At 41.3% G+C, this 27,059-nt stretch overlaps 1 protein-coding gene across 6 annotated transcripts; it reads left to right on the top strand.

Moving 5' to 3' along the window:
• The first annotated feature begins 1,323 nt into the window (after positions 1-1,323).
• LOC127963806 (glycerol-3-phosphate acyltransferase 4) lies at positions 1,324-26,956 on the top strand. Of its 6 annotated transcripts, none has more exons than XM_052563870.1 (13): positions 1,324-1,765; positions 11,539-12,046; positions 13,722-13,794; positions 14,058-14,391; positions 17,353-17,427; positions 17,558-17,647; positions 19,119-19,212; positions 19,310-19,425; positions 19,597-19,652; positions 19,910-19,995; positions 22,747-22,875; positions 23,426-23,505; positions 25,002-26,956. In XM_052563870.1, exons 2-13 carry the CDS (start codon positions 11,879-11,881, stop codon positions 25,108-25,110), a joined length of 1,410 nt encoding a protein of 469 aa, XP_052419830.1. In that variant the 5' UTR covers positions 1,324-1,765; positions 11,539-11,878; the 3' UTR covers positions 25,111-26,956. The 6 variants fall into 6 exon arrangements, with proteins under 6 accessions (XP_052419830.1, XP_052419831.1, XP_052419832.1 ...); XM_052563871.1 differs by having other exon boundaries at positions 1,324-1,769; XM_052563872.1 differs by having other exon boundaries at positions 1,326-1,765; positions 12,013-12,046.
• Positions 26,957-27,059: the final 103 nt, after the last annotated feature.

The following is a 27,059-nucleotide window of genomic DNA, read 5'->3' as shown; positions in this document are numbered from 1 at the left end:
TATATTGTCATGACATTTTACACTGTAATCTATAATCTTTGTTTGAATAAATAACTTTTATCTTGTGCAAGTTATAATGAACTATTAGCATTTATTATGTCAACTTTTGTCCTTGGATGCTGTTTGCTGTTTGGATGATCTGCAGTGGAGATCTGTGAGTTACTCTGTGTGGTCAGTGTGTAGCTTTAATGCTCAGCTCAGGTCAGTCCATCATATATTTCAATGCACAGTGGCCAATCACAGCAGACTTTCTGTCCTAAAGGCCGCCTCTCTCTTTCCTCAGTATGCAGCCTATAGTTCCCTTATCAACTAAAATCCTTGAAATTGATTTCAGAAAAGCTCCTACAATCACAGAGAGCCAGATTGTTCTCAGATCAGATGCACAGAGATAATGAAATATTACTTATTTTTCTTTCACATCACTGGTGCCACTTAAAAAAGATAATTTTGCTTAGAAAACAGTCTGGGCAGGCTCTGTTCTCCGCTTTAGCTTCATGTAGCGGGGTCAGAGGTCCTGCTGAGTCTACTGTCCCCATTAAAGGGTTTTGGTGGGTGGAATTATTCACAATACTGTACTCAGCCTCTTCTCTGGGTATGTTCTGTGTATCTGTTTTTTTTTTTTTTGTAATGGAAGTTTCATGATTTTTGTATGTATTATGTAATAATCATTTATTATTTGCTTTTATTGGTTTTCATCTGATCACATTTTTGCTTACATACATATATATATATATATATATATATATATATATATATATATATATATATATATATATATCAAATATAGGCAGTGACACTGAACACAGTGCTGCAGCACCACCTGGTGTATTGTAATGTAAGTACTTATGCTTTTTTTATTCTAGCTTTTTAGAATTTAAGATAAGGTTTTTTATTTCAGTATCTCGGCAAGGTAGTCTACACGTGGATTATTTAGTTGTTGGCCAGTAGAAAGCGCTTTTGACTCACTGATACTGATCATTAGACAAATAAAAAACGATAGGGTTACAGAATCGATAGTTGTCTCTAATTGGTCCGAAATATAAGAATTTGTATATGTAATTTTTGCTCTGTTTTTTTTTTTTTTTTTTGTTAAATTAAATACCACGTGAGCTTCTCAGTTCTGTAGTAAAGATGTGAGTTATTATTCAACCTGTAGCGGAAGCATCACATTGATAGCGTGATCACACACAATCTGTTACTTTTCTCAGCGCCTCTCAGGATTAACCAATCACGTTCGGTTTTGATTACTGGCTACTTTATGAAATAAGTTTTTAGCGATTTCTAGAGCGAATCTGTACCATTTATACCCATCCTTTGAATCTATGAATATAGCTAAGGGTTATTTTCAGAGTACAAAATTCTCTAGTGAGTCAGAAAACGCCTTGAGATCTGACTGTGTCGCCGCAGCGGATGGTGTTTTCTGAGCTGGGGGCAGACAGTCTGAGTCTGACTCGGATGAAGATTCCCGTGATGTGGTCACAGACTCGCGTCAGCTCGGACGTCACTCGCGACACGCGGATCTTCGTGACAGTCTGCTCTGCCGGTGTGAGGACGCGCCTTCGGCTCCATAATAAGTGTTTCTGTAGATACAGCGGTTCGTGAGCGGCGCGTCTGTGAAATGATCGGTACGACGTTCAACCGATCCCCTGCTCGGTCCGTTCATCAATCAACTGTTAGCTGAAAGATTAAGCAGGCAGAGATTACCAATAAAGTCATGCAGCGGATCAACTTTTGTTTCGAACAGGGATATAATACAAACTGACGTGTAAGTAAGTACTTGATTAATTATTCTTCATAACTGTTACTACTGCAAGGATTTTGTTTAATTGTAGTCAAGTGCTGTTGAACTTCAACTGCATTTCTAAGGAAAGTTTTTGTTTCCTCCTTAGAATGTTATTTAACGAAATCCAATTTATTCTACTTATTTTTATTCAGAACAGTTTATGAAATGCATTTGAATGTAAAATATATAATTGTCATTCTCTTTATTTTAACATGAAGCAAATCATTGTATTCAGATTGTTCCAAATTATTCCCAGTTAATTTACAAGGCAATAAACGGTTTCTCAACTGCATGCCCCTTTTCCCTTCTGCTTTTTAAAGATCATTACTAAGGTCAGGATTTAGAAAAAATAGTGATTTAAGTAGGTTAATTTGCAGAGTTTAGAGCTTCAGATTTACTGAAGTGAAACTGTATCTCCTTTTCAGACAATGTTATTTTAGAAGTAAGTAAGTAAGCTTTATTTCTATAGCACTATATTTCTATAAGTATTAAATAATTATTTAATTTATTTATAGGCTACTATTATATTATTTATTAATTTTGAGGATTATATTTCAGATTTTCTTATTTTATTTTTAGTACAAGTTTTAATAATTTATGTGCTTTTATTTTTATTAGTGTTTTTAATGTTTGTATATAGCTTTTATTTTGTTTTGTTGGTTTTGTTTAGGGGTGCTCCGATCACGATCGGCCGATCGTTATGTGCATCTCGTCAGTAAAGCCGGTTTTCTAATCAGCGGTTAATTCCATCAGGTGTATGATTTCACATAGAGCAGCTGTTACTACACAGAGCCGTTGTTAACTGAGAAGATGCGCCAATAAACGCTGAAAATTAAGTGAATTTGCGCATCTTCTCTATTAACAACGGCTCTGTGTAGTAACAGCTGCTCTATGTGAAATCATACACCTGATGGAATTAACCGCTGATTAGAGAACGTCTCGGTTACGTACGTAACCCTCGTTCCCTGATGGAGGGAACGGAGACGTTATGTCGACCGACAAATGGGGTCTCACTTGGGAGGCCAATCATCTCTGATTTTAAGAGAAAACGCCAATGAAATTGGCAAGTGGATTAACACACCTGAGCCACTCCCCGTGCCAGCGGGTATAAATAGGGCGACAGGTGCATCCACTCATTAGGTTTTACGCTGAGGAGCCGAGAACGTGTCCCGGCAACAGCGAATGGTTCAAGGTTGTGGCATGGGGACATAACGTCTCCGTTCCCTCCATCAGGGAACGAGGGTTACGTACGTAACCGAGACGTTCCCTATCTGTCGGTCACTACGAGTTATGTCGACCGACAAATGGGGTCCTATGGAAAACGCCATAACCTGAACCCCGTCACAACCCTGAGGCGCTGCAATTGTTGACAAGCCTTGGCGTGCCACAAAAGCTACGCTTAAGGTCGTAACCTTCCCAAAGCCCCAGCGCAAATTCACTGACCTTGGTACCGAAGGGGCCAAAGGGTGAGTACATCGCTGCTGGAGAAGGCCATGCTGCTGTTCCGCCCACATAAAGTAAATGGAAGGGATTTCAACCTTCGGTGAAAGACAGCTTCAAATCTTCCCTATTTGTTCTTTCAGCTGGCAAGACAATGGGGAAGCGAGCCTTTAGGAAAGGCCGCTACGGAGACCACATCCTACCTGTAGGGAGGTGACATGTGGATATACCGATATGGACTGACCCAGGGGGCAGTACTACATATGGAAGGGGTCTCTGAGGCAGGTCCTACCTTGGAGTAGGGATGGAACGGCTGCCAGAAGAGACCGACAGAACGGTCTGTCAAGGGAAGACACGGGTTTGCCAAGAGGGAAACCTTACCGTGGAAGAATACACATATGGGATTACCCGTAGGGAACCCAGCCATATGGACACCTAGCCCAGTACAGGGGCTGACCGAACTCCGGGCATGCTAACGCCAGTACTGGGCCTGGCGACAGACTGCTCCGCCAAGTCTGACGCCGAGGGTGCTGGAGGATGCTCGACCAGGGTACGCCAACCGGGGAACTCTACTGGGAGAAGAAGGCGCTCACATCCCCGTGTTAGGGGGAATGGCGCAGCAAGCGAGACACCCAGCCAGCCCTTCCCGCCAATTACCTGTTACCCAACACACGGGAAGAAACTGGCTCTACACGGAGGTTGTAAAACCTCGCAAAAGTGTTAGGTGTCGCCCAGCCCGCAGCTCGACAGATGTCTGCCAGAGAGGCGCCGTGCGCCAATGCATAGGAGGAGGCCACACTCCGTGTGGAGTGGGCCCTCACCCCCAGGGGGCACGGCTCGCCTTGGGAATGGTAAGCCAAGGCGATGGCGTCCACTATCCAGTGGGCCAACCTCTGCTTAGAGACAGCCTTCCCCTTCTGCTGACCTCCAAAGCAGACCAGGAGCTGCTCAGAGCTTCTGAAGCTCTGGGTGCGGTCCACGTATATGCGAAGCGCTCTTACGGGACACAGCAACGACAAGGCTGGATCTGCCTCCTCCAGGGGCAGCGCTTGCAGGTTCACCACCTGGTCTCGGAAGGGAGTGGTGGGAACCTTGGGCACGTATCCAGGCCGGGGTCTCAGGACAACGTGAGAGTAGGCCGGCCCGAACACAAGGCACTCTTCACTTACCGAAAATGCTTGGAGGTCCCCGACCCTCTTGATGGAAGTGAGCGCGATCAGGAGCGCTGTCTTGAGAGACAGGAACTTCAGCTCAACCGAATCCAGCGGCTCAAAGGGACCCCTCTGAAGTCCCGCCAGGACAATAGAGAGGTCCCAGGAGGGAATCAGGGGTGTCCTAGGAGGATGTAACCTTCTGGCACCCCTCAGGAACCTAACGATCAGGTCATGCCTCCCCAGGGACCGGCCGTCCACTGCATCGTGATGTGTTGCAATGGCAGCCACATACACCTTCAGGGTGGAGGGTGACAGCCCACGCTCCAGCCTACCTTGCAGGAAAGAAAGCACGACTCTGACCGGGCATCTCCGGGGGTCTTCTCGGTGAGAAGAACACCAATTCGTGAACAGACTCCACTTCAGAGCATAGGCCTGCCTCGTAGAAGGGGCTCTAGCCTGAGTGATAGTGTCTACCACCGCTGGGGGCAGATCACTTAGGTCTGCCGCGTCCCGTCTAGAAGCCACACGTGGAGGTTCCAGAGATCTGGACGCGGGTGCCAAATGGTGCCAAGCCCCTGAGAGAGAAGGTCTCTCCTCAGGGGGATGCGCCAGGGAGGGGCTGTCACGAGGAGCATGAGTTCCGAAAACCAGGTCCGGGTGGGCCAGTAAGGCGCAACCAACAGGACCTGTTCCTCGTCCTCCCTGACCTTGCACAGTGTCTGTGCGAGCAGGCTCACTGGGGGAAACGCATACTTGCGTAAAGCCCGAGGCCAGCTGTGTGCCAGTGCATCTGTGCCCAGGGGGGCCTGGGACAGGGAATAGTACAGCTGGCAGTGGGAGGACTCGTGGGAAGCAAACAGGTCTACCTGGGCTTCCCCGAATCGACTCCAGATCAGCTGGACCGTCTGGGGATGGAGTCGCCATTCCCCGGGGAAAGTGAGCTGTCGTGAGAGCGCGTCGGCTGCACGATTGAGCTCCCCCGGGATGTGGACAGCGCGCAGCGACTTGAGCCACGTCTGACTCCAGAGGAGGAGATGACGGGCGAGTTGAGACATGCGACGTGATCGTAACCCGCCTTGTCGGTTGATGTACGAAACAGCCGCAGTGTTGTCCGTGCGGACCAACACGTGCTTGTCCAGCACTAGCGGACGAAACCGTCGCAAAGCTAGATGCACTGCCAGCAACTCCAGGCAGTTGATGTGCCAAAGCAGTCGAGGTCCTGTCCAGGACCCTGAGGCTGCCTGCCCGTTGCATGTCGCGCCCCAGCCCGAGTTGGAGGCATCTGTTGTGACAACAACGTGCCGGGACACTTGTTCTAAGGGCACGCCGGCCCGTAGAAAGGCAAGGTCCGACCAAGGGCTGAATAGGCGGCGACACATCAGTGTGATGGTGACACGATGTGTACCGCGGCGCCATGCCCATCTCGGGACTCGGGAGTGTAACCAGTGCTGAAGTGGTCTCATATGAAGCAATCCGAGCGGCGTGACTGCGGCTGCGGATGCCATATGCCCCAGGAGCCTCTGAAAGTGTTTCAGCGGTACCACTGTCCTGCCTCTGAAGGAACTCAGGCAGTTCAGCACTGAGTGGGCACGCTCGCTGGTGAGACGTGCCGTCATACTCACCGAGTCTAACTCCATACCGAGATAAGAGATTCTCTGCACAGGGGAGAGCTTGCTCTTCTCTCGGTTGACCTGAAGCCCCAACTGACTGAGGTGCCGAAGCACGAAGTCCCTGTGATCGCACAACTCTTCTCGGGACCGGGCCATAATGAGCCAGTCGTCGAGATAGTTGAGGATCCTGATGCCCACTTCCCAAAGTGGGGCAAGGGCGCCCTCCGCGACCTTCGTGAAGACACGGGGGGACAGGGAGAGCCCGAAGGGGAGGACCTTGTACTGCCATGCCTGACCCTCGAAAGCAAAGCGCAGGAACGGTCTGTGACGAGGGAGGATAGAGACATGAAAGTACGCGTCTTTCAGGTCGATCGCTGCAAACCAGTCCTGGGGCTGGACGCATTTGATAATGCGTTTCTGCGTCAACATCCTGAACGGGAGCTTGTGTAGGGCCCGATTCAAGACTCGCAGATCCAGGATAGGTCGAAGGCCACCGCTCTTCTTGGGCACGATGAAGTAAGGGCTGTAAAACCCCGTCCTCATCTCGGCTGGAGGGACCGGCTCGATTGCATCCTTCGCCAGGAGGACAGCAATCTCCTCGCGCAAGACAGGGGCGTCCTGGACTGCCACCGAAGTCTCGAGCACGCCATTGAACTTGGGGGGTCGCCGGGCGAATTGAATCGCATAGCCGAGTCGAACCGTCCGGATGAGCCAGCGTGACGGGTTGGGCAGTGCAAGCCACGCTCCCAGATACCGTACAAGTGGCACCAAAGGGACAGTCGACATACCCGCAGTGGTGCAGCGATGGGGAGTCGTGCCGGAAGGCCCAGAAGGCACTGCGTCCTGGGTCATCGCAACCACACTCCTCGTGTTCCTGGAGGAACTGGCCAGAGACGCGTGGAGAGGCGTTGCGTCTCCGAACCGCGACCTCTTGGCCGCTGGCGAAAGGGGGCGTCGTGGGTGAGAGTGAGGAAGCTGTGCGTCGCTCATTGTCAAGCCACGAGCCTTGCAACTCGGAGGAAGGAGAATTTGCTCTTTTATTGAAAATGTGGGTACCACTGGCCGTCCGGCCAGTGGCGGAACAGAACAAAACAGAAACTGAAGATTCTCCGCCCGGCCCTCCTCCGGGGGAAGGAGTGGCGCTGTCTTCGCCATCTCCTGAAGAGCAGTTCTCCGCATCTCCGAGTTGCCCGTGTCAGGGCCGCTTGGTCGACTTCCTCGAGGACTTCGCGGCCGGCGAGCCAGAGAGACCGGGACGGGTGGCGACAGAGGGGTCTGCTGCACTCCCCTTGAGGAGTGAGAGACGCGATCGCAGCGCTGCCATGTTCATACGCCCACAATAGACGCATGAATCATCCACGAGCGCAGCCTCAGCGTGTTGGACGCCCAGACACTGCAGACAACGCTCGTGACCGTCAACCGAAGACAGGAAACGACCGCATCCAGAAGGACACGGACGAAACGGCATCTTGAAAAAGACGCGAATCGTCCGTGATTTGCTCTTTTAGAGAACTGTCTCTTTTAGCCGAAGCGCCCAGGGGAATCGCCGCTCGCAGGGACACCACTGTAACGCGCCGTCACACCGACCAGGAACAGCTCTACCGAAAACAAAGATGAATGGCTTTGTAGTGATCTTCTTCATCGACTACTCGGCTCCGAAGCAAAAATCTAATGAGTGGATGCACCTGTCGCCCTATTTATACCCGCTGGCACGGGGAGTGGCTCAGGTGTGTTAATCCACTTGCCAATTTCATTGGCGTTTTCTCTTAAAATCAGAGATGATTGGCCTCCCAAGTGAGACCCCATTTGTCGGTCGACATAACTCGTAGTGACCGACAGATAGGGAACCGGCTTTACTGACGAGATGCGCATAACGATCTGCCGATCGGAGCACCACTAGTTTTGTTAATTATATTACCTTATTACTTAATTACTTAAACTTATTTTATTTAAAGGTACAGGTTGTAGTACCAGCCACTAGAGGGCACACTATCAAAACAATAACAATCGTGTGGTTTGACTACGCTAAATAGGAGCGTGGAACAGCAAATATAGTTTGACTAAATTATCTAATTAATTGATTACTGTTTAGTCAGATGATAGGACAACGATTACCACTTGTTCAACAAATATATACACTCGTGTACATTCAAACACAATAATTGGGCATACATAGCACATACGAGTTCACCAACGATTTGCGCGAGTATATTAGATTAGACACGATCAGACTATGGATCAGACATGTCCTCGCGCGGGTCTAGAGACGCGATGCCCCGCGTTTGGCATGTATGCCCCATAATACTAATCTTTTTGATCGTTATAATAGCAAACGTTTTCTGTAAAGATGCAAATCAAAACAACTCACCTGTTGAGTAAAACACAAGTGAGATCGGCATCTATTTCTAGTTGAAGTTTGTCGCGAAGCTCTCTCCATCTAGAAAATGCAACTCCGATATTGATCCTCGCTCTTTCTCTCCTCTTGTCCCAAACTCTTCTTGGGTCGTTTGGTTGGCCCGTATGCTTACGTTTACATGAGCTGTCCTTGTCGACAGAACCAGTGGCAGACGGTAAACAGTAATTATGTTTCATAAATAAGTAACACAATCCACCATCAAACATGCAAGAAGAAGTAAATAAGGAACTGCTTGAAGCAAGCTAAACAGTGTCATGGCGCAGTGCAGTCGCCTGTCAATGACGTTAGTTACCCTTTGTTACCGCCTTTACTGACGTAGAACCCACATGACAACAGTGTCGTGGACAAATGCGGAAGTAGTGTCTAGCGTCCAGCAAAGCACTAGATTGCTTCAAGCAGTTCCTTATTTACTTCTTCTTGCATGTTTGATGGTGGATTGTGTTATTGTGCCATTAAAGGAAGAAAATGATGCATTTTCTAGAAACGATCAACAGATGTGCATTTGATCAACACGTCTTCCTCATCCAATCTCATTTCTTATACCTGGCCTCTAAGGCTTTTACGTACACAGAAGCTACCAGGTTTTAGACCAATATAAATGCAAACAGTGCACTCAATATTCAATAGCCTCCCAACTCCATCCACATCTTATCAGATGGCTACAATAATATAAAATTATAAATATGTAAAACCTGTCAGTGTGCTCTGGAAGCACATGAGAAGTTCACACTACTAAGTGCACTACAGAAATGAAAAAAGTATTAAAATGCACCATTTTAGTATTATAGTTTTTTGAACAAGGTACTGTGATGATGCCATGTTTTTTTAACATGTATTATGAGAGTGCCTTAATATTATTTGATAAACCTTAGAATGCCATATAAATACCATTGCACATGAATAAGGATGGACAGTATTGTTATCACACCAGCTATCTAATGATTCTGGTAAACATTAAATGTTTAACGGTTGTTTAATTTTTAATTTTTTGGATTTTAAAACTTAAAATACTTTTTAAAAATGCTAATAATTTAATAATAGTTTAATGTAATATTCTACATATATCATAACAGATACATCCATTTATCTTGCTGTACATTACAGTGGTGTAATGCATACGTTAATTTATCGTATTTAAAACAACTGATTTAATTTGAATAACTAATCATTCAGTCATCGCTCTCACTCCAACCTTCCTGTCAACTCTATGCTATTCATTAAACAAATGCAAGTCAGTCTAAACAACAGCATCTTGAAAGACAGTGCGCCATGTCACTGTTTAGAATGGGGATTTTCTCATGATTTACAAGTAGTTGAAAACATTAGAGATTTTGTTAGTAATCAGCCAGACAAAATATATAACACTAGCCTAGTGGTTTTTGGATATTTTACTGTAAATATCTTACAAACTCTACCTTTAAACTTATTCTAATTTGTTTTATATTAGTTTTATATCAAGTGCTGAAAATAGTTATTAGTAATTTGAGTTAACAATAAAAACAATGGTTTCTTAATGCATGGACAGTATATTTTAGTTTGGTACTTAAAGTAAAAATCAGAATGAGTTGCATTAGTCTCTCCTATCCTGTCCTCTCCTGTCCTCTCCTCTCCTGTCCTCTCCTCTCCAGTCCTGTCCTGTCCTGTCCTGTCCTGTCCTGTCCTGTCCTGTCCTGTCCTGTCCTGTCCTGTCCTCTCCTCTCCTCTCCTCTCCTCTCCTCTCCTCTCCTCTCCTCTCCAGCCCTGTCCTGTCCTCTCCTCTCCTCTCCTCTCCTCTCCTCTCCTCTCCTCTCCAGCCCTGTCCTGTCCTCTCCTCTCCTCTCCTGTCCTGTCCTGTCCTGTCCTGTCCTCTCCTCTCCTCTCCTCTCCTCTCCTCTCCTCTCCAGCCCTGTCCTGTCCTCTCCTCTCCTCTCCAGTCCTCTCCTCTCCTCTCCTCTCCTGTCCTGTCCTGTCTTCTCCTCTCCTCTCCTCTCCTCTCCTCTCCTCTCCTCTCCTCTCCTCTCCAGTCCTGTCCTGTCCTGTCCTGTCCTGTCCTGTCCTGTCTTCTCCTGTCCTCTCCTCTCCTCTCCTCTCCTCTCCAGTCCTGTCCTGTCCTGTCCTGTCCTGTCCTGTCTTCTCCTGTCCTCTCCTCTCCTCTCCTCTCCTCTCCTCTCCTCTCCTCTCCTCTCCTCTCCTCTCCAGTCCTCTCCTCTCCTCTCCTCTCCTCTCCTCTCCTCTCCTCTCCTCTCCTGTCCTGTCCTGTCCTGTCCTGTCCTGTCCTCTCCTCTCCTGTCCTGTCCTGTCCTGTCCTCTCCTGTCCTGTCCAGTCCTCTCCTCTCCTCTCCAGTCCTGTCCTGTCCTGTCCTCTCCTCTCCTCTCCTCTCCTCTCCTCTCCTCTCCTCTCCTCTCCTCTCCTCTCCTCTCCTCTCCTCTCCTCTCCTCTCCTCTCCTCTCCAGTCCTGTCCTGTCCTGTCCTGTCCTGTCCTGTCCTCTCCTCTCCTCTCCTCTCCTCTCCTCTCCTCTCCTCTCCTCTCCTCTCCTGTCCTGTCCTCTCCTCTCCTCTCCTCTCCTCTCCTCTCCTCTCCTCTCCTCTCCTCTCCTCTCCTCTCCAGTCCTTTCCTCTCCTCTCCTCTCCTCTCCTGTCCTGTCCTGTCCTGTCCTCTCCTCTCCTCTCCTCTCCTCTCCTCTCCAGTCCTTTCCTCTCCTGTCCTGTCCTGTCCTGTCCTGTCCTGTCCTGTCCTGTCCTCTCCTCTCCTCTCCAGTCCTCTCCAGTCCTCTCCTCTCCTCTCCTCTCCTCTCCTCTCCTCTCCTCTCCTCTCCTCTCCTCTCCTCTCCTCTCCAGTCCAGTACAGTCCAGTCCTGTCCTCTCCTGTCCTGTAATCTCCTTTCCTGTCCTCTGTCCTGTCCTGTAATCTCCTCTCCTCTCCTCTGTTATGTGAGTGTGTCTCCAACCCCTCTGTACTCATGGGAGCTCTTTGACTCACGTGTCCTTGTTTAAGATCCCAGTGTAGCTCCAGGCCACTCTGTTTGGCTTTGTTATCATCCTTTTGTGTTTACTTTGGTGTGTTCAATCCCTATTGGTTTGATTTGAATAAGCCTGTACTTGAATTTAATTGAACTGTAATCTTTTCCTGTTTGTGTTTCCTCCACATTCTCCAGGTTTCTTTTTTTCAGGGTCCTGAGCGAAGAGCTGTCTAGTTCTGAGCCAACAGTCATTTCAATTGCCAGTGTTGAAGAATATGCATCATTAAATGTGAAGTACTTCGCCTCTGGGCAGTGCCACATGCAGAATGATGTGTTTGCTTCATCCAGTCATGCGCCAATGGAAATGAAAGACTTTATAATGTCACCTGTCTTATTTATGGACCCGTTCCACCTCATGCTCTGGAGACTTTGACCCTAAAAGTGACAGAGAAAGCTGCTTTTGGGGGTGTCCACTTTTTTTTCCTGATTTATTTATTTTCTTCTTAAAAACAAACCACTTTTTCATTTTGTAAAAATGGGCCCTTTTATGTCTCCTTTCAATAATCTGCTGTGCATGCTGTTGGGCATCTCTTTCACTGTCTGGTTTACACTGCTCTTGGTCTTCATCATTGTTCCTGCCATTTTCGGTCTGTCCTTCGGTATTCGCAGCCTCTACATGAAGATGCTGCTCAAGGTGTTTAAGGTGAGTTGAAGGTCATCTTGCTCTCTTTCAGGATGCTGTTGTTTAGACTGTCTTGCATTTGTTTACTGAATAGCATAGAGTTGACAGGAAGGTTGGAGTGAGCGATGACTGAATGATTAGTTATTCAAATTAAATCAGTTGTTTTAAATACGATAAATTAACTTAGGCATCACAACACTGTAATGTACAGTAAGAAAAATGGATGTATCTGTTATGATATTTGTAGAATATTACATTAAACTATTATTAAATGATTAGCATTTTTAAAAAGAATTGTAAGTTTTAAAATCCAAAAGATTAAACATTAAACAACTGTTAAACATTTAATGTTTACCAGAATCATTAGATAGCTGGTGTGATAACAATACTGTTCATCCTTATTCATGTGCAATGGTATTTATATGGCATTCTAAGGTTTATCAAATAATATTAAGGCACTCTCATAATATTATTTGATAAACCTTAGAATGCCATATAAATGAATATTGAATATTGAGTGCACTGTTTGCATTTTTATTGGTCTAAAACCTGTTAGCTTCTGTGTACATAATAGCCTAAGAGGCCAGATATAAGAAATTAGATTGGATGAGGAAGACATGTTGATCAGAGGCACATCTGTTGACCGTTTCTAGAAAAAGCATAATTTTCTTTCTTTAATGGCACTGTTTCTCCCCCATATTATAATCATGGAGTTGAGAGCCAGGAATAGAGGTGGAGTGAAGAGCCGAGGGTCGGCTCCTCTCCAGCTGTGGCTGATTTATTTCACCATGACCTCACATCCGCCTGAAGACGTTATGTAACCATTTGTGCACTCGCACAGCATGAGCAGACATGTATGTGCGACTCTAGTCCTGCTGCCTGAAATTTCTGGAATGAAGTATTTTTCCAACAACAAACAGGAGAATTTTTTTAAATAAAGGAGACATGCTATTTAAACGTTATGTTGTTTGGGTGTTAAACAACATTCAGCTTGGGCAACCTAGTCATGGGGAAGCAATAATAAAGAGGAAGTTTATCTTGTTCCTAAAAATGAGAGTCAAACATAAGTAAAACGCTAAAAAGTGCTATTCCTGACTGCGTGTAGCACCTACGGCTCTGCAGTTTGGATGGAAAGCTTTACTGTACCATAATCTCCTTGGACGAAATTGTGAAAAATATCAAAGAACTGTTATTAAAGATTGGAAGAATTAAAACAAATTAAACAAAAAAATAGGCTCACATTGAGGTATTGAAGTTAAAGCAAAACCTGTGTTAATTTTGCAAGATATCAATAGCAGCCCTTCAGTGTTTTCTGATTCTCAGTGCAGCAAGTTGTTGAGTGCATTGTGTGCTCCACATGCCTGAATTAACATACTGACATTATTCCTTCCTCCCACAGCTTTTCAATAAAGCGCTTGTTGTTCCCTATAGGGGAATATTCAATATGTGTGCTTGTCTGTGTGTGTTTGTGCTACAGTCCACTGCAGTGTGTTTTCAAATCATGAAACAGGCAGTTTTATTTTAAGGTCCATTATGATATAAATCCATTGAGGATGTGTATGAGTTTTATTACATTAGAATTGTAATAGTGTGCTGCAGGGATTAAAATCCTTTCATGATCATTCTTACAATAATAAAACATTACTAGGATGTTGCAGTGGTAATAAGATTGCATTAATTTGAGTTTGTTTTACAGTGGGCCACAGTGAGGATGGAAAGAGGAGCCAAGGAGAAGAACCATCTACTGTACAAGCCTTACAGTCTTAATGGTACGTGTATCAGTGGCTGTGTAAACACTGTGTGCTGTTACACCTGTAGAAAAATGATCTATATTATTCCTGCTGTGTGCTCATCTGCTTGGGGCATTGCTTGTTTTGGTGTTTCCCAAGTGCTCTGTCGATTTCTCTGGATGTTTTTTTTTTCTTTCAGTTGACCTATAAGCAGAAAGATCAGGGAACAATAACTGGCGATGTCTGTTAATTTGGATGCATATTAAAAGTATTTTGATATTGTATTTATTATGTAATCTCAGGCATTATTGCTAAAGAACCTACATCGCTGGAAGAGGAGCTCAAAGAGATTCGGCGAAATGGCAGCAGCCAAGATTTGGATGGCTCCGCCTCCACCACTACAGGCCCCTCCCCTTCCTCATCAGAGTTCGAGATGTCAGACACCTTCTACTTCTGCCGGCGTGGGATTGAAAGCATCGTAGACGACGAGGTTACCAAACGTTTCACGGCAGAGGAGCTTGAGTCGTGGAACCTGCTGACCAGGAGCAACTATAACTTCAATCACATTAGCACCAGACTGACGGTGCTGTGGGGTCTCGGCGTTGTCATCCGTTATGGGTTCCTGCTGCCTCTCAGGTGAGGAAGAAGGAAAATGGAGTCCTAGATTAAACGTAAAACATAAAGTCCCACTTTATGACCAATAACCCATTAATGACTGTTACAATTCTGTACTATTTCGTCTATACAAATAAAATCAGTAATTTTAAATGCTACTAGTGAATGTAGGTGTCACATCATTGTGATGTACAGTATGACATATCGATATTCATTTTGAGATTTGCTGAAGATTACATTTAAATATTTTATAAAATTATTTCACTGATTACTTTAGTGAGCATTTGAAGGTAAAATAAATGTAAAAGTAGGAGTAATGAGCATTGCAATTAAATCCTGAGTTTTAGCAGATATACTTTATCCAATATCAACTGATACCAACATTGTTTTTTGGTAACCACTGATCTATAATAGAGAACTGGATTTCTCATGACGTCATAGTAGTGAAGCCGCCATATTGGTATTCCCATAAATTCTTTTGAATGAATAGGAAATCGTGTAATTTTAATGACTAAACATCACCTAATGAGTCAGCGTTTTTACATCTGAAGAATTAATGCAAATGGTAATTTTGTTTAATGTCGGGCATTTCCTCTCCGTATCAAAAGTTACGTATCGTATTAATTTTCAGTACTAATGAACATGATAAACATCATATGGATAAGATCCTCATCATATACAATTCAAGTGACAAAGTGCTTATGAAATCTGAATAAAGATTTATGCTTTCTGTATATTTGAATTCTCCTTGTAAACTTGATGTTTGTGTAATTGTTGTTTTGTCGTTTTTATCTGTACAGTAGGCCAACTACAAATGTTTAAACAATGATTTCGTTATCAGCCTGCACTTTGAAGCAGTTAATGATTAAAATGCTGGTTAAACTAAAAATTAATATAAATAACATTTTACTTCCATGCAAACTGAAATGGTAGTAAAATGTCATAGAATTTGCGTGATCTTGAAATAGATGTTTCTTCATCAGGACATAAAAAATACACGCATTCAGAGAATAAATACTGACTACATATGGTGCAGACTTAAAGGGATACTCCACCCCAAAATGAAAATTTTGTTATTAATCACTTTATCCCCATGTCGTTCCAAACCCTTAAAAGCTTTGTTCATCTTTGGGACACAATTTAAGATATTTTGGATGAAAACTAATTTACATACACATAACATAAAAACTGATCCCGTGTGACCGATACACTTTAAATCGGGGGATTTTAGGTCAGTGTTTTGGCTGTCAAGAGAGTAAGATGGCCACTTAAACACTTCCAGCGGCTTCACCGCCGAATGACATTTTGGGACACAATGAGCAGTGGTGGTGACGTACTGTATGTGGAAGATTAGAAGAGAAGTATGCTTAAATGAAAAAGAAAAGAAGAAATGAGGCCACTGCTAACAACTAACAAGTGCTAAAATGTATTGTGGTACTACCACAGGTTTGTTTTTGACATAGTAGAACTGAAGTATGCCAGGGTACATTGAAGGGCCTTGACATACAAAGTAACACAACGATATGTAACAAATGTAACAAATTGATGTATGGTTTGTTAGGATAGGACAATATTTGGCAGAGATACAACTATTAGAAAATCTGGAATCTGAGGGTGCAAAACAAAAAAATCAAGATACTGAGAAAATCACCTTTAAAGTTATCCAAATGAAGTTTTTAGCAATGCATTTTACTTATCAAAAATGATATTTTGTTATATTTATGGTAGCAAACTTACAAATTATCTCAATGGAACATGATCTTTATTATATTGTATTATTATTGTAGTATTGACTGATAATTTTGACCCATAAAATGTATTGTTGGCTATTGCTACAAATTGACCCATGCTAGTTATGTCTGGTTTTATGGTATGTGTGGTATAATTGTGGTATAACCTTCTAGGTATTTGTTTTTTCATTGGGGGCATAGTATTCAAGTATTCAAATTAGAAACTGTTGCTTCATGAAGAAAGGAGCAGCAGAGATAACTGCTGTTGCTCTCATTTACATGTCCGTTATAAAACAATCCAGCATACATACAGTACATTGTTCATTGTTGGATACATCTGTAGATTAAATACTCACCCCTTATAATACTTATGGTGACCCCTGTATGTCATATGACAGAGCAGAAAAAAATCAGCTCTTTTAACAGTCAACTTCTAATTAGAGTGTTAAATAAATAATAACTCTTATTTTTGATTGGCTGACATTATAATTTGACATCATTCTCACTGGTCCACCCTGAGACACTTGCTCTGTTCTGGCACAGTCTGAATATAGCGTCTTAAAATACAGGCTAATTCTGACACCCCCTCAGGGCCATATGGAGCTTGTGTAGGATTAATGTCAGTCAGGGCCGTGGCCTTAACCCACATTCTTTAATAGAAACTCCTCACCATCCCGTGTGCACATTTAAGATGAGATAGCTGAGCTCTGTTTAATCAGATGTTCTCACCTGGGTATTGTGGGATTAATTGAATCATGGACAGAAACCTAAAAGCCCAGTGTCATTGCTTACATTTTTCAGCAGCCTACATTGGGTCAGAGCTGTGGTGCGGTGGGGAATGCGTGCTCTTGGAGCTGTGGTGATCATATAGCAATGTAGGTTTATATTTGGCCTGTGACATATTATAGTCTCTCTATTTCATTTCATTTATATCCTGTTCTATCTTTGTATCTCCAGTCAAAGGCTCAAAAGTAAAAATTATATTAAAGGTGCGTTTAGTCATTTATAGCTGACTAAAAAAAATAATAATAATAATAATTTGAAATTGAATGAGGAAATATTAATTGATGAACGTTCATGTGAGATGAATACTCTGAATATTCTATACAGGGTAGGTCATATGTTTCACAAATCCAGAAAAATGCTAACAAAACTTACTGTGCACTTTTAAATTAAAAATAGTTTTAAAGTGTACATTTTGTAACGATTGTTCCAGTGTTTGAGCTGACATGACTTGCTTTTCGTTTATCAGGTTAACATTAGCAATCACAGGAGTGAGCCTATTGGTCGTCTTCACCACCATGATTGGTTTTCTGCCCAATGGGAGGTAAGAAGCTTGGTTAAAAAAAAAAAAAATTTGTGTGTGTTTGTCATTTGTTTTGCTTTTTTAGTGTGCTGAACCAACATATCTGTGAAGCCCTTAATGGATATTAACATGTTGCTGTGTGTGTTTGCAGGGTGAAAAATTTTCTCAGTGAGAAAGTGCACCTGATGTGTTACCGTATCTGTGTGAGAGGACTGACTGCTATCATCACATACCATCACAGGTAAGAAGCGTCACAGCTTACTGGAAATTTCCAAACATCTGAAGCCTTGGCATTTTGGGTCATTGTGCAATCTGAAATTGCTCATTCATAATCACACATAAAAGCTTTCACAATCAGATGCTCACACTCACATTAGCATCCAAAGTCACAGACATAAATGCTCAATTAAAATAATCACAATCAAACACTCGCATTCAAAATCACATGCTCTCAATCACTTTCATGCACACAATCACACAAATACTCTCACAATCAAACATTCACATACAAACCCAATTGCTTGTACACTTTTTTCTACCACATCTTTTCCTTCCCTTCACCTCTCTATTAATGTGCTTGGACACAGAGCTCTGTGAACAGCCAGCCTCTTTTGCTATGATCTTTTGTGTCTTGCCCTACTTGTTCAAGGTGTCAATGGTCGTCTTTTGGACAACTGTCAAGTCAGCAGTCTTCCCCATGATTGTGTCCCTTACAGAACTAGACTGAGAGACCATTTAAAGGCCTTTAAAGGTGTTTTGAGTTAATTAGCTGATTAGAGTGTGGCACCAGGTGTCTTCAATATTTAACCTTTTCACAATATTCTAATTTTCTGAGATACTGAATTTGGGATTTTCCTTAGTTGTCAGTTATAGTCATCAAAATTAAAAGAAATAATCATTTAAAATATATCAGTCTCTGTGTAATGAATGAATATAATAAAAGTTTCACTTTTTGAATGGAATTAGTGAAATCAACTTTTCCAAATTATTCCATTCCTTTTTACTCACAATTTGTACAATGTCCCAATTTTTTTGGAATCGGGTTTGTACATGCACAATCACAAGCATACAATCACAATCAGATGCTCACAATCACACAAAGCTCTAGGAATTCATCAGAAATATCTTAATTTGTGTTCCGAAGATGAATATAAGTCTTACGACAAGAGGGCGAGTAATTCTGGGTAAACTATCCCTTTAACTCTAGTAGGGTCTGTATCAATGGAGCATCGTCACTTTCAGATTCTAATGTTATCTGATAGAGAGAGTGGCATCAGACGTCATAACACCCAATAGGTAACAGTGGCTTGGTTTTTCAGTCAGGTCAGATGAACCATCTCCAACTGATTTTGAACTCCTTCAATGGCATCTTTGTCATTATCTCAGCTTATCATTCCTGCGTCGGCTTAATGTTTTCATGTAGTTCAGGTCACTGTCCTCCTGTGCATTCTCTCTCTATCTAAAGAAAAGATGAAAAGTCTTTCTCTCAGGACCTCTCCCTTGACCAGTCAAACCGGTTCCTTTCACAGGGACAGTCTATGTTTTGTGACAACAAAATAGCGTGAAGAAGACACTACTAAACTGTAGGATGTCAGCACAAACTCTTTCATTAGATTTGGCCTGTTTAGCACAAGCTCACATTGCTCTGCTTCTCCTTCCACTGTATACGCGCCCTGCTCACAGTCTTCTCTCTGTGTCTTTGTCTGGGACAGTGAAAATAAACCCAAGAATGGAGGCATCTGTGTCGCCAACCACACGTCACCCATTGACACCATTATACTGGCCAGTGACGGATGCTATGCAATGGTAAAGTGTGTGTGTGTGTCTGTTTCTCGACTGGAACTGTAGTTGGTGTGTGTGTGAGAGAAGCTCTGAAAGGTTTAATTGCATGTGTGTGTTATAGGTGGGTCAGATCCATGGGGGCCTGATGGGGCTCATTCAGAAGTCTATGGTCAAAGCTTGTCCACACATTTGGTTCGAGCGCTCAGAAGTCAAAGATCGACATCTAGTGGCTAGAAGGTGAGGCAACATCACAGCTTATCTTATTTCTGTGGCTTTTGAACAGAAGTGCTGGATTCCTCTAAAAATATTGCTTGTAACATTATTAGTTCAAATATTTTGCTGAATTGTGTGTTTTTTTTATGACACTCATATGTATTATTGCCATTAATTAAATGAATTTTATTTCAGATTGAGCGATCACGTAAAAGACAAAAGCAAACTACCCATCCTCATATTCCCTGAAGGTGGGTTGAACTCATACTTAGAAATTATTATTAATATGTAATGGAGACTAGAGGAGACCTCCTTCATATCCTTTATTTCATCCATTTCCATTCAAATGTTTGGGGCTTACTTGGTTTGACCTTTTACAGTTTCTCCACTAATTTCTATACGTACAGTATATAAAGTTATGGTAACTAACATGGAACAGGTGTCTTGAACTGGTTTTTAATGCCATATTATGTTTGTTTCATGTGTGTATTATATGGTTTGTCTTCAGGAACCTGCATTAATAATACATCGGTCATGATGTTCAAGAAAGGAAGCTTTGAAATTGGCTCAACTGTGTACCCCGTCGCCATAAAGGTCAGAAATCTCACTTCTCTAATGAATACTCTGGGTAAGGGGTGTCAACAAACCTTGAACATAAGTATGAAATATTGGTGCACAACTTGACTTGTAATGCTCATGCTGTGAGCATAAATAATGCTAAAATGATAAACATTGTAGTCTGAGACCACTAATGGAAATACTGTTTTTTTTATGAATTGCATTATCAGCATAATCATATGAATTAATTGAAATGAATTAAAAAATCTTAGTATGTGTTTGCCCTCTTTTGAAGCTTTCAAGCAGAATGAGTTTTTGTGTCAGTCCTGATGATAATGTTGGATCTGTTTATTGGATATGACCTAAAATATTGCATAAATCTTAAAATAATGAAGAAATATTTGGGGATATCTTGTCAAATTTCTGTTTTACAGATTTCAAGATACTAAAATGTTTAGTAAAAGTTTAAATGAGAGAGAACAATACCAGATTTTTTATGTGGTCTCAGATTTTTGGGTGGATACATGTGGATGAGTACAGTCAAAAACTAAAAAATCCCTTAGATGGAGAGAACTGAGCCATCTCGTGGGACTTGGGGGTGGACTCTTTTGACTTGGTCCAGTAAGCAAGTATCTAGATATCCCAGAACAGCATAGCAACATGCTTAAAACCACCCACAACACCCTGGCATCAAGTCTCTCAAAGTGCAGAAATACTACTACTAAGACCACAGTGTCTTTTTTTGAGTACTTAAAGAGCTTATTTTTTTCTTGCACTGATCATTTACATGTGCAAATACCCTCTGAAACGTGTCTTTTACACTCCAAACCTAATGGACATACTGATTAGTTTTACACTTGTATTAGTAATATTATTAATAATTAGTAATTGTCATTTTTAAGGGGTCAGAAATTGCCTTTTTTATTATTTTGTTCTGTTCTCTGAGGTCGTCTTATTATGTTACCAAGATTTTTACATAATTTAGAAGTAGGCTATTTTAAGAAGTAGGAGATTTAACGTAGAACATTTATTGTGTATAATGCCCAATTACAAGCTTGTTTAAAGTTACTTACAATTGTGTGTTGTGACATTACTGTCAGGTCCAATATAGTCATTTAGTTTCAATCTTTCTGAAAATCCTGCATCAAATTGTTTGTAAACAAATCCAGGGATAAATTGAAGTGAACAAAGGACTAAGTTCTTAATGACGCAGTCTGGAACTTCAGTAAAAAGAAACATTTAGGCCCTAGTACAGCCCAACCCGAAAACAGCTTACGGTTTCCGCTATTAAAGTAGTTCAGTTTTTTTTTTTTTGTAATGGCAAAGTGATTTTATTTTGTTTTGTTTTTATTAAGTCAATAAAAAAAAATTGGAGCTTTTTTTGTCCGTTAAATATGTTTTTTTAAAGTAATGACCAAGCGGACAGCTGCTGACAGTGAGTTGATAATAGCCTGTTTGATACATTTTTCCTTCTCGAATCATCACGACTTGCCTAAAATCAAATCTGTAGAAATAAAACAGTAACAATGTTTAAACGTTAAACCTAGATAAATGTGTGCTGTATACAGTAGATTGTTCATGGGGGTGGAAGCTAATGCGTGCTTTACAGGACATGGAGGTGCCAGCGTGATCACTTGCATTTTTTTCAGTGGAATCAATTTAAAACACACCGTCATTTTTGCTCATAAAGGTAAGAATAATGAATCATTCGGAAACTGTAAAGGGTTTACTTTTATTTGTGTGCACTCACAATATCAACAAAACGTTGTGCTTTTGTAAAATGGAGAAAACAAACATGCTGTGCTTTCTGCATCTCGGCCTTGAACAGGAGCGCTTCACAAAAGTGAATCAAAACTCAGCGAACACATGATAAATATACGCTTTAAATTAACGAGATAAATCGAACAATCAAAAGCAAAATTTTATTATTTTTATTATAGTCATAATCATAATCCGTAAATATGCACTTCTCTCTAACCGATGAGATGCGAGTCAGGATCAGCAACTTCATCCTTGCAACAAAGACTCAGGTCTCGTGTTGTTTCCCCCAGTGCGGCAATTTATTTTCATCACTAATTGATGGATGTCTAATATATAAAATACAGAGAAGCCTATAACAGGCCTGAGGCCTGGTCCGCGTCTAAACTATGACGTGAAAATTGGCCCAAAGCCTGGCCCTAGGGGCGTGAAAAAGTCAGGGCCTGTCAGGCCCGGGCTGAAATGCAGGGCATTGATCTTCTGCAGAGGCAGTGTTTATCCACATTAATATATCATTGAGTGTCACATCCCACAAGCTGTTGTTTTGGCAGACTGCCTTAAATATAAGCTGTTTTTAGTCTTATGGGAAAGTTTTGAGTTTTGAAACTTACATGATTTTTTTTTTTATGGTAAAATGACCTCTTATATCAAAAATAGCGAGGGAGTGCGGATTATTATTTTATTTCAAAATAGCAAGGGAATTTTGGTTTCTCAGTTATGACCCCTTTAACACTGAAGCTGGTAGGCTGAATGGTTTCACTCTTGTTCTGAGCTCTAAAGCTGCTTTCAAAGGTTGAAGTACATCTCTTTCTTTATCAGCTCTTAACTGAAAAATGATGAAGTCATGAATGATGTCCTAATCAGCATTTGTTAGCAGTAACATCTAAACTTCCTTAAAAGAAGATTACTTGAAATGTTAAATTGTAAAAAATATTATTATAATTATAAAATAAAAATAAATAAAGAATTTGTCAGTATTGGGGTGATGGTTGCATTGCATTTAATTTGCATCTGTTCGTGTTTTTCTAGTATGACCCTCGGTTTGGGGATGCCTTCTGGAACAGCAGTAAGTTTGGGATGGTAAATTATCTGCTCAGGATGATGAGTAGCTGGGCCATCGTCTGCAGCGTGTGGTATCTGCCTCCGATGAGCCGTCAGGTAAGGCTCACACACATGCATCCTCTGTGAATACAGTAAAATCTGTGGTATGAATGAGCTGCACTGCCCTTCCCATTTTTGCATTGATGCATTTAATACACAAATAAAGCACAAATGAGCTCGTGTGGGTTTGGAGTTTTGTCCACCCACCACAGATTGGAAATGGACATCTGTGTTTGCATGTGGGCATGCAAATATACAAATAGACCATTGTTTTTTAAGGCATGTAAAAGGCTCCCATCTCAAAAAAAACCCCCAAAATGGTCACCATAGGTAAATCATTGTGCTGGTGTGATCCGCCCCACCTTGAATGATACAGAAGTTCTCTGGAAAATCACTGGAATAATGTTGGAAGTCCTTCCTTTATGTATTTTTAGTTTGTTTTACTACTGTATTTCAGAAAAATAATATCTGTTTCTTCAATTATAAATGAACATGCGGTTAAACTGAAAATGCTGAAAATAAGTATAAAAATTCATTTTAGACACCTAATAAATTTTAAAACCAAAGGTCAAGGTCTTTTGTTAAGGTCTGTTTTGTCTCCTCGCAGGAAGGTGAGGATGCAGTGCAGTTTGCTAACAGAGTAAAGGCAGCCATTGCCAGACAGGGTGGTCTGGTGGACCTGCTGTGGTAAGTCAGCTGTCATATCGGACTCAGCGACTGTGCTTGTACTATTGTATAAAAAAAGAAAGGATCTGTAAAATTTACGGTAAAAAGGCAGCTGTGGTTGCTGGAGCTTTTCCTTAAAAATATGGAAGCAACATTTTAGGATTTACATACTGAATTTACATTTTCACTAAAAACAACAAACACCAATTTTATATGACAATTATATGTTAACTCTTTCCCTGCCATTGACAAAATTTTCTGGCTTTCAGTAGGAGGTATTATTTCACACCTTCTGAAAGACTACTGAATGTCTGGATTAAAACAAGGCGAAGAAGCAGTGAAAAGCATTTGTAAGCTGCATATGTAAAATAACAAGATCATGAAACGTTAAACAACATATATATCAAAACTGCCAAACAATACCGAATGAAAAGAATGATCCAGTAAGTGGTTTAGGACCGTGCAAGCTTTGGATGTGTTGATGGAAGCGATCTATTCCATCTATGTTTTGATCATCATTCTGAATCTGATCCGGACTTGCCTTTTTTTTTTTTTTTACATAATTTTCCAGCTTTGTTTTTCATGAAACTCACCCTTATTCAAGTGTTAATAAAAAAAAGAATGCATGAACCTAAAATAATTTTTTTTTTTAAATGTTTTGCCAGATTGCATGTTTAGATATTTATACATCAAAATATTATGAGGGGAATTAAACTTCTGAAAATTATCAAAAATGCTTGTGGTGGCTGAAAATAAATAAATAAATAAATCTGTCAGGGAAAGAGTTAAGTTACCAGTCTGTGCTGAAATCTGTTTTGTTCCTTCATAATACATTTATAACCACCATAAAACACTGGTGATATAGAGTCAAAGCTCATCACACAAGCTGAAGTATATATTAATATATAGAAGGTGCACAGTGTCATTCATACAAATACAAAACACCAGTATGGTAACACACACAATATTACTTTTACAAGATTAGATGAACCCTAATGTATACTGATAAGTAAAAAAAAAAACATAAAGAGAGAATTAGTTTTTTATAGCATTGCTATATAGCTATATAGCATTATAGCATCTTAATGCTGTTAATTTTACAGTAAAATGCTGTGAAATATGCCATAAGACAGTTTTTTAATGTGTAGAGCATGAGAATTTAATGTTAACCAGTTAACAGGTTTTTTACCATAGCAATTTCCAAGTCTTTTGCCATTAAAATAATGGTCTATTTTTTTTTTTTTACAGTGTAAACATTAATGTTGAGGCCAGTGAAAAGTAATAAAAACACTAATATAAGCTGTAGATTGAGAGATAAGTGACAGCTGTACCAGAAAACAACCAGAAAATGTCTGGTATTAGCTGATCTACCCAAAATCCCTCTAAAACCAGCTCACATGGTTTTGACCAGACTGGGAGACCAGTAAACCAGCGTAGGCATATCAAAGCTGCTTTTCTCAGTAGGTAAATGGCTTTTCGTTTGGTAAAAGAAAATGGATTTGTGTTTTTTTTTTCAGGGACGGTGGGTTGAAACGTGGAAAAGTGAAAGACACTTTCAAAGAGGAGCAACAAAAACTCTACAGCAAGATTTTGGTTGGAACGCAAGAGGACCGCAGTCGTTCTTGAGAAGAGGAAGATTGAATCAGGTGAGGACCTGGATGGAGGCCAAGAGACGATTCTGACACATGGACAACCACGTTATGATTTTGTTTCACATCACGTAGCAAGAACTGTCCTTGTTTAATTGTTCATCTTTTTGAAAGGACCATAGCTTGTCCAGTGTTTGGTCAGATCGTGATCAAAACACAATGAGACATGTTTTGATGCGTAGACCGAAGTCAATGTAGCGTGATTCGGTCTGTAGTGGCCAAGTTACCCTTGAGGAGTCACAAGCAGTTTAATGGTTCCTTTCTCTTTTTTTAATTCGTTATGGTTTCTTTTTCTTTTATTATCATTTGCTCTTAACGTGTCATTAGGACGCAGTAAACTATTAAATTTGATGGCCATGTATGTTTGACGGAAACGCCTCATCAGGCTGCACGTAGGTGTCCGAAGGCATTTCCATCTGTCTGCTACACTTCTGCTGCGTGAACCACTTTAATCCTGGATTTTAACAGGAGAAAACAGCAGAAATATGCATGAAAATCTTGCAGTTTATTTTGAGGACATCAAGTTTATCCTGACCTTTGCAGATTAATAATCTGCATCTATTTTTCTAAATACCTCTGGATAAACAATTAAACCTGTGTGAAGGGTTTGAGAAGAATTTGTTAGATATTAGGTTATTTGTCCATGTCCATTCGGGAGTCAAATCATATGAGTCTTAATGACATTGGTCAAGTGATGGCCAATTGAAAACTCTGTGAAGTGTTGCTCAGGAACTGCACACAGTCAAATTACAACCATTACTTGTGTCCAACAACACTATGCAGCATGTACTGTATATACTGTAAGTAACCAGTGTTTCCTTGGATTATTATTTTTTTTTATATCGATTAACCAACCTAAAACTTGTTAAACAATAACACATTTTTTTCAACGTGTCAGTTACATTTTATTATTATTTAAAAATAAAAATCAATCACAACAAACTCTGAAATTCTCATTTTCAAAAAACTGCAAACAGCACAGTTATGAGTTCTGGGCTCATTTTGAGGTCAAAGATAATATGATACGATTAAATCTGATGATTTTGTCTCTTCAGACCAATGCAAACAAGCTGAATGAGCATTAAAATTCACTCTCTGGTAGTAGATGCCATGTTTTACATGTAAAATGTCAATTGCTTATGTTACAGATGCATCAGTTGCCGTTCATTCAAATGAAAATGTTTATTGCTCTGAATTTTTACACAGAGCCATTAGTCTTAAACTGGATGACAGACCTCAAACTAAAAAATGCATATGTATGCAACTAACTAGCTCTAAAGCGAAAACACTAAAGGGCTCATAATGAAGCAGAATCAAAACATTGTATTTTCACATGCTCTGTAAACAGAATACTGTCTGGAATCACATACTCTCTGAATAGGCACTTATTTTGCATAAGTAATTAATTTGTAACTACTAAAATGTGTTTTACATTGTGTTCTATAGTATGAAAGTGTGTTGTATGAAGGAAATCCAGATTTACTTCATGTATTGTTGTCATTGTCATTTGCACGTCAGTTGCCTTACTGTTCACAAATCCTGTCCCATGGCATTATCTGGATTCTTTTCGCCTACTATTCTGTGAATACTGTGATGTTCTAGTCGAACTGTTTTTCACCTACTATATAGTAAAGAAAGTGTGTACCAAGGGTCTTTCATTTCAAGGCTATGTTTGGTTACAACCACTTACAAACAAGAACAACGTTAGCTTTTTGACTACAAATGTAAGGTTAGTTACTGATGAGACTTAATTTGCAATAACACTCAAGCTGTGTAATTCTTAAAGGGATAGTTCACCCAAAAATAAAAACTGTCATTAATTATTCACCCTCATGTCCTTCCAAACCCATAACACTGTTTCCTAAGTACACGAGACGCAACAAGATTCCGGCGTCAAGCAATTTGTGTGTCCACACCGACACGTGA

The sequence above is a fragment of the Carassius gibelio genome, chromosome B8 (assembly GCF_023724105.1).
Source record: "Carassius gibelio isolate Cgi1373 ecotype wild population from Czech Republic chromosome B8, carGib1.2-hapl.c, whole genome shotgun sequence".
NCBI lineage: Eukaryota > Metazoa > Chordata > Actinopteri > Cypriniformes > Cyprinidae > Carassius > Carassius gibelio.
Note: the sequence above shows the minus strand (reverse complement) of the source record. Positions and strands in the feature narration are given on the sequence as shown.

Excerpts from the sequence above, each read along its gene's own strand:
- LOC127963806 (XM_052563870.1), top strand. The coding sequence starts at position 11,879 with ATGGGCCCTTTTATGTCTCCTTTCAATAATCTGCTGTGCATGCTGTTG. Across the intron at positions 14,392-17,352 it reads GGGTTCCTGCTGCCTCTCAG|GTTAACATTAGCAATCACAG; the intron begins GTGAGGAAGAAG and ends TTCGTTTATCAG. Across the intron at positions 19,653-19,909 it reads CATCCTCATATTCCCTGAAG|GAACCTGCATTAATAATACA; the intron begins GTGGGTTGAACT and ends GTTTGTCTTCAG.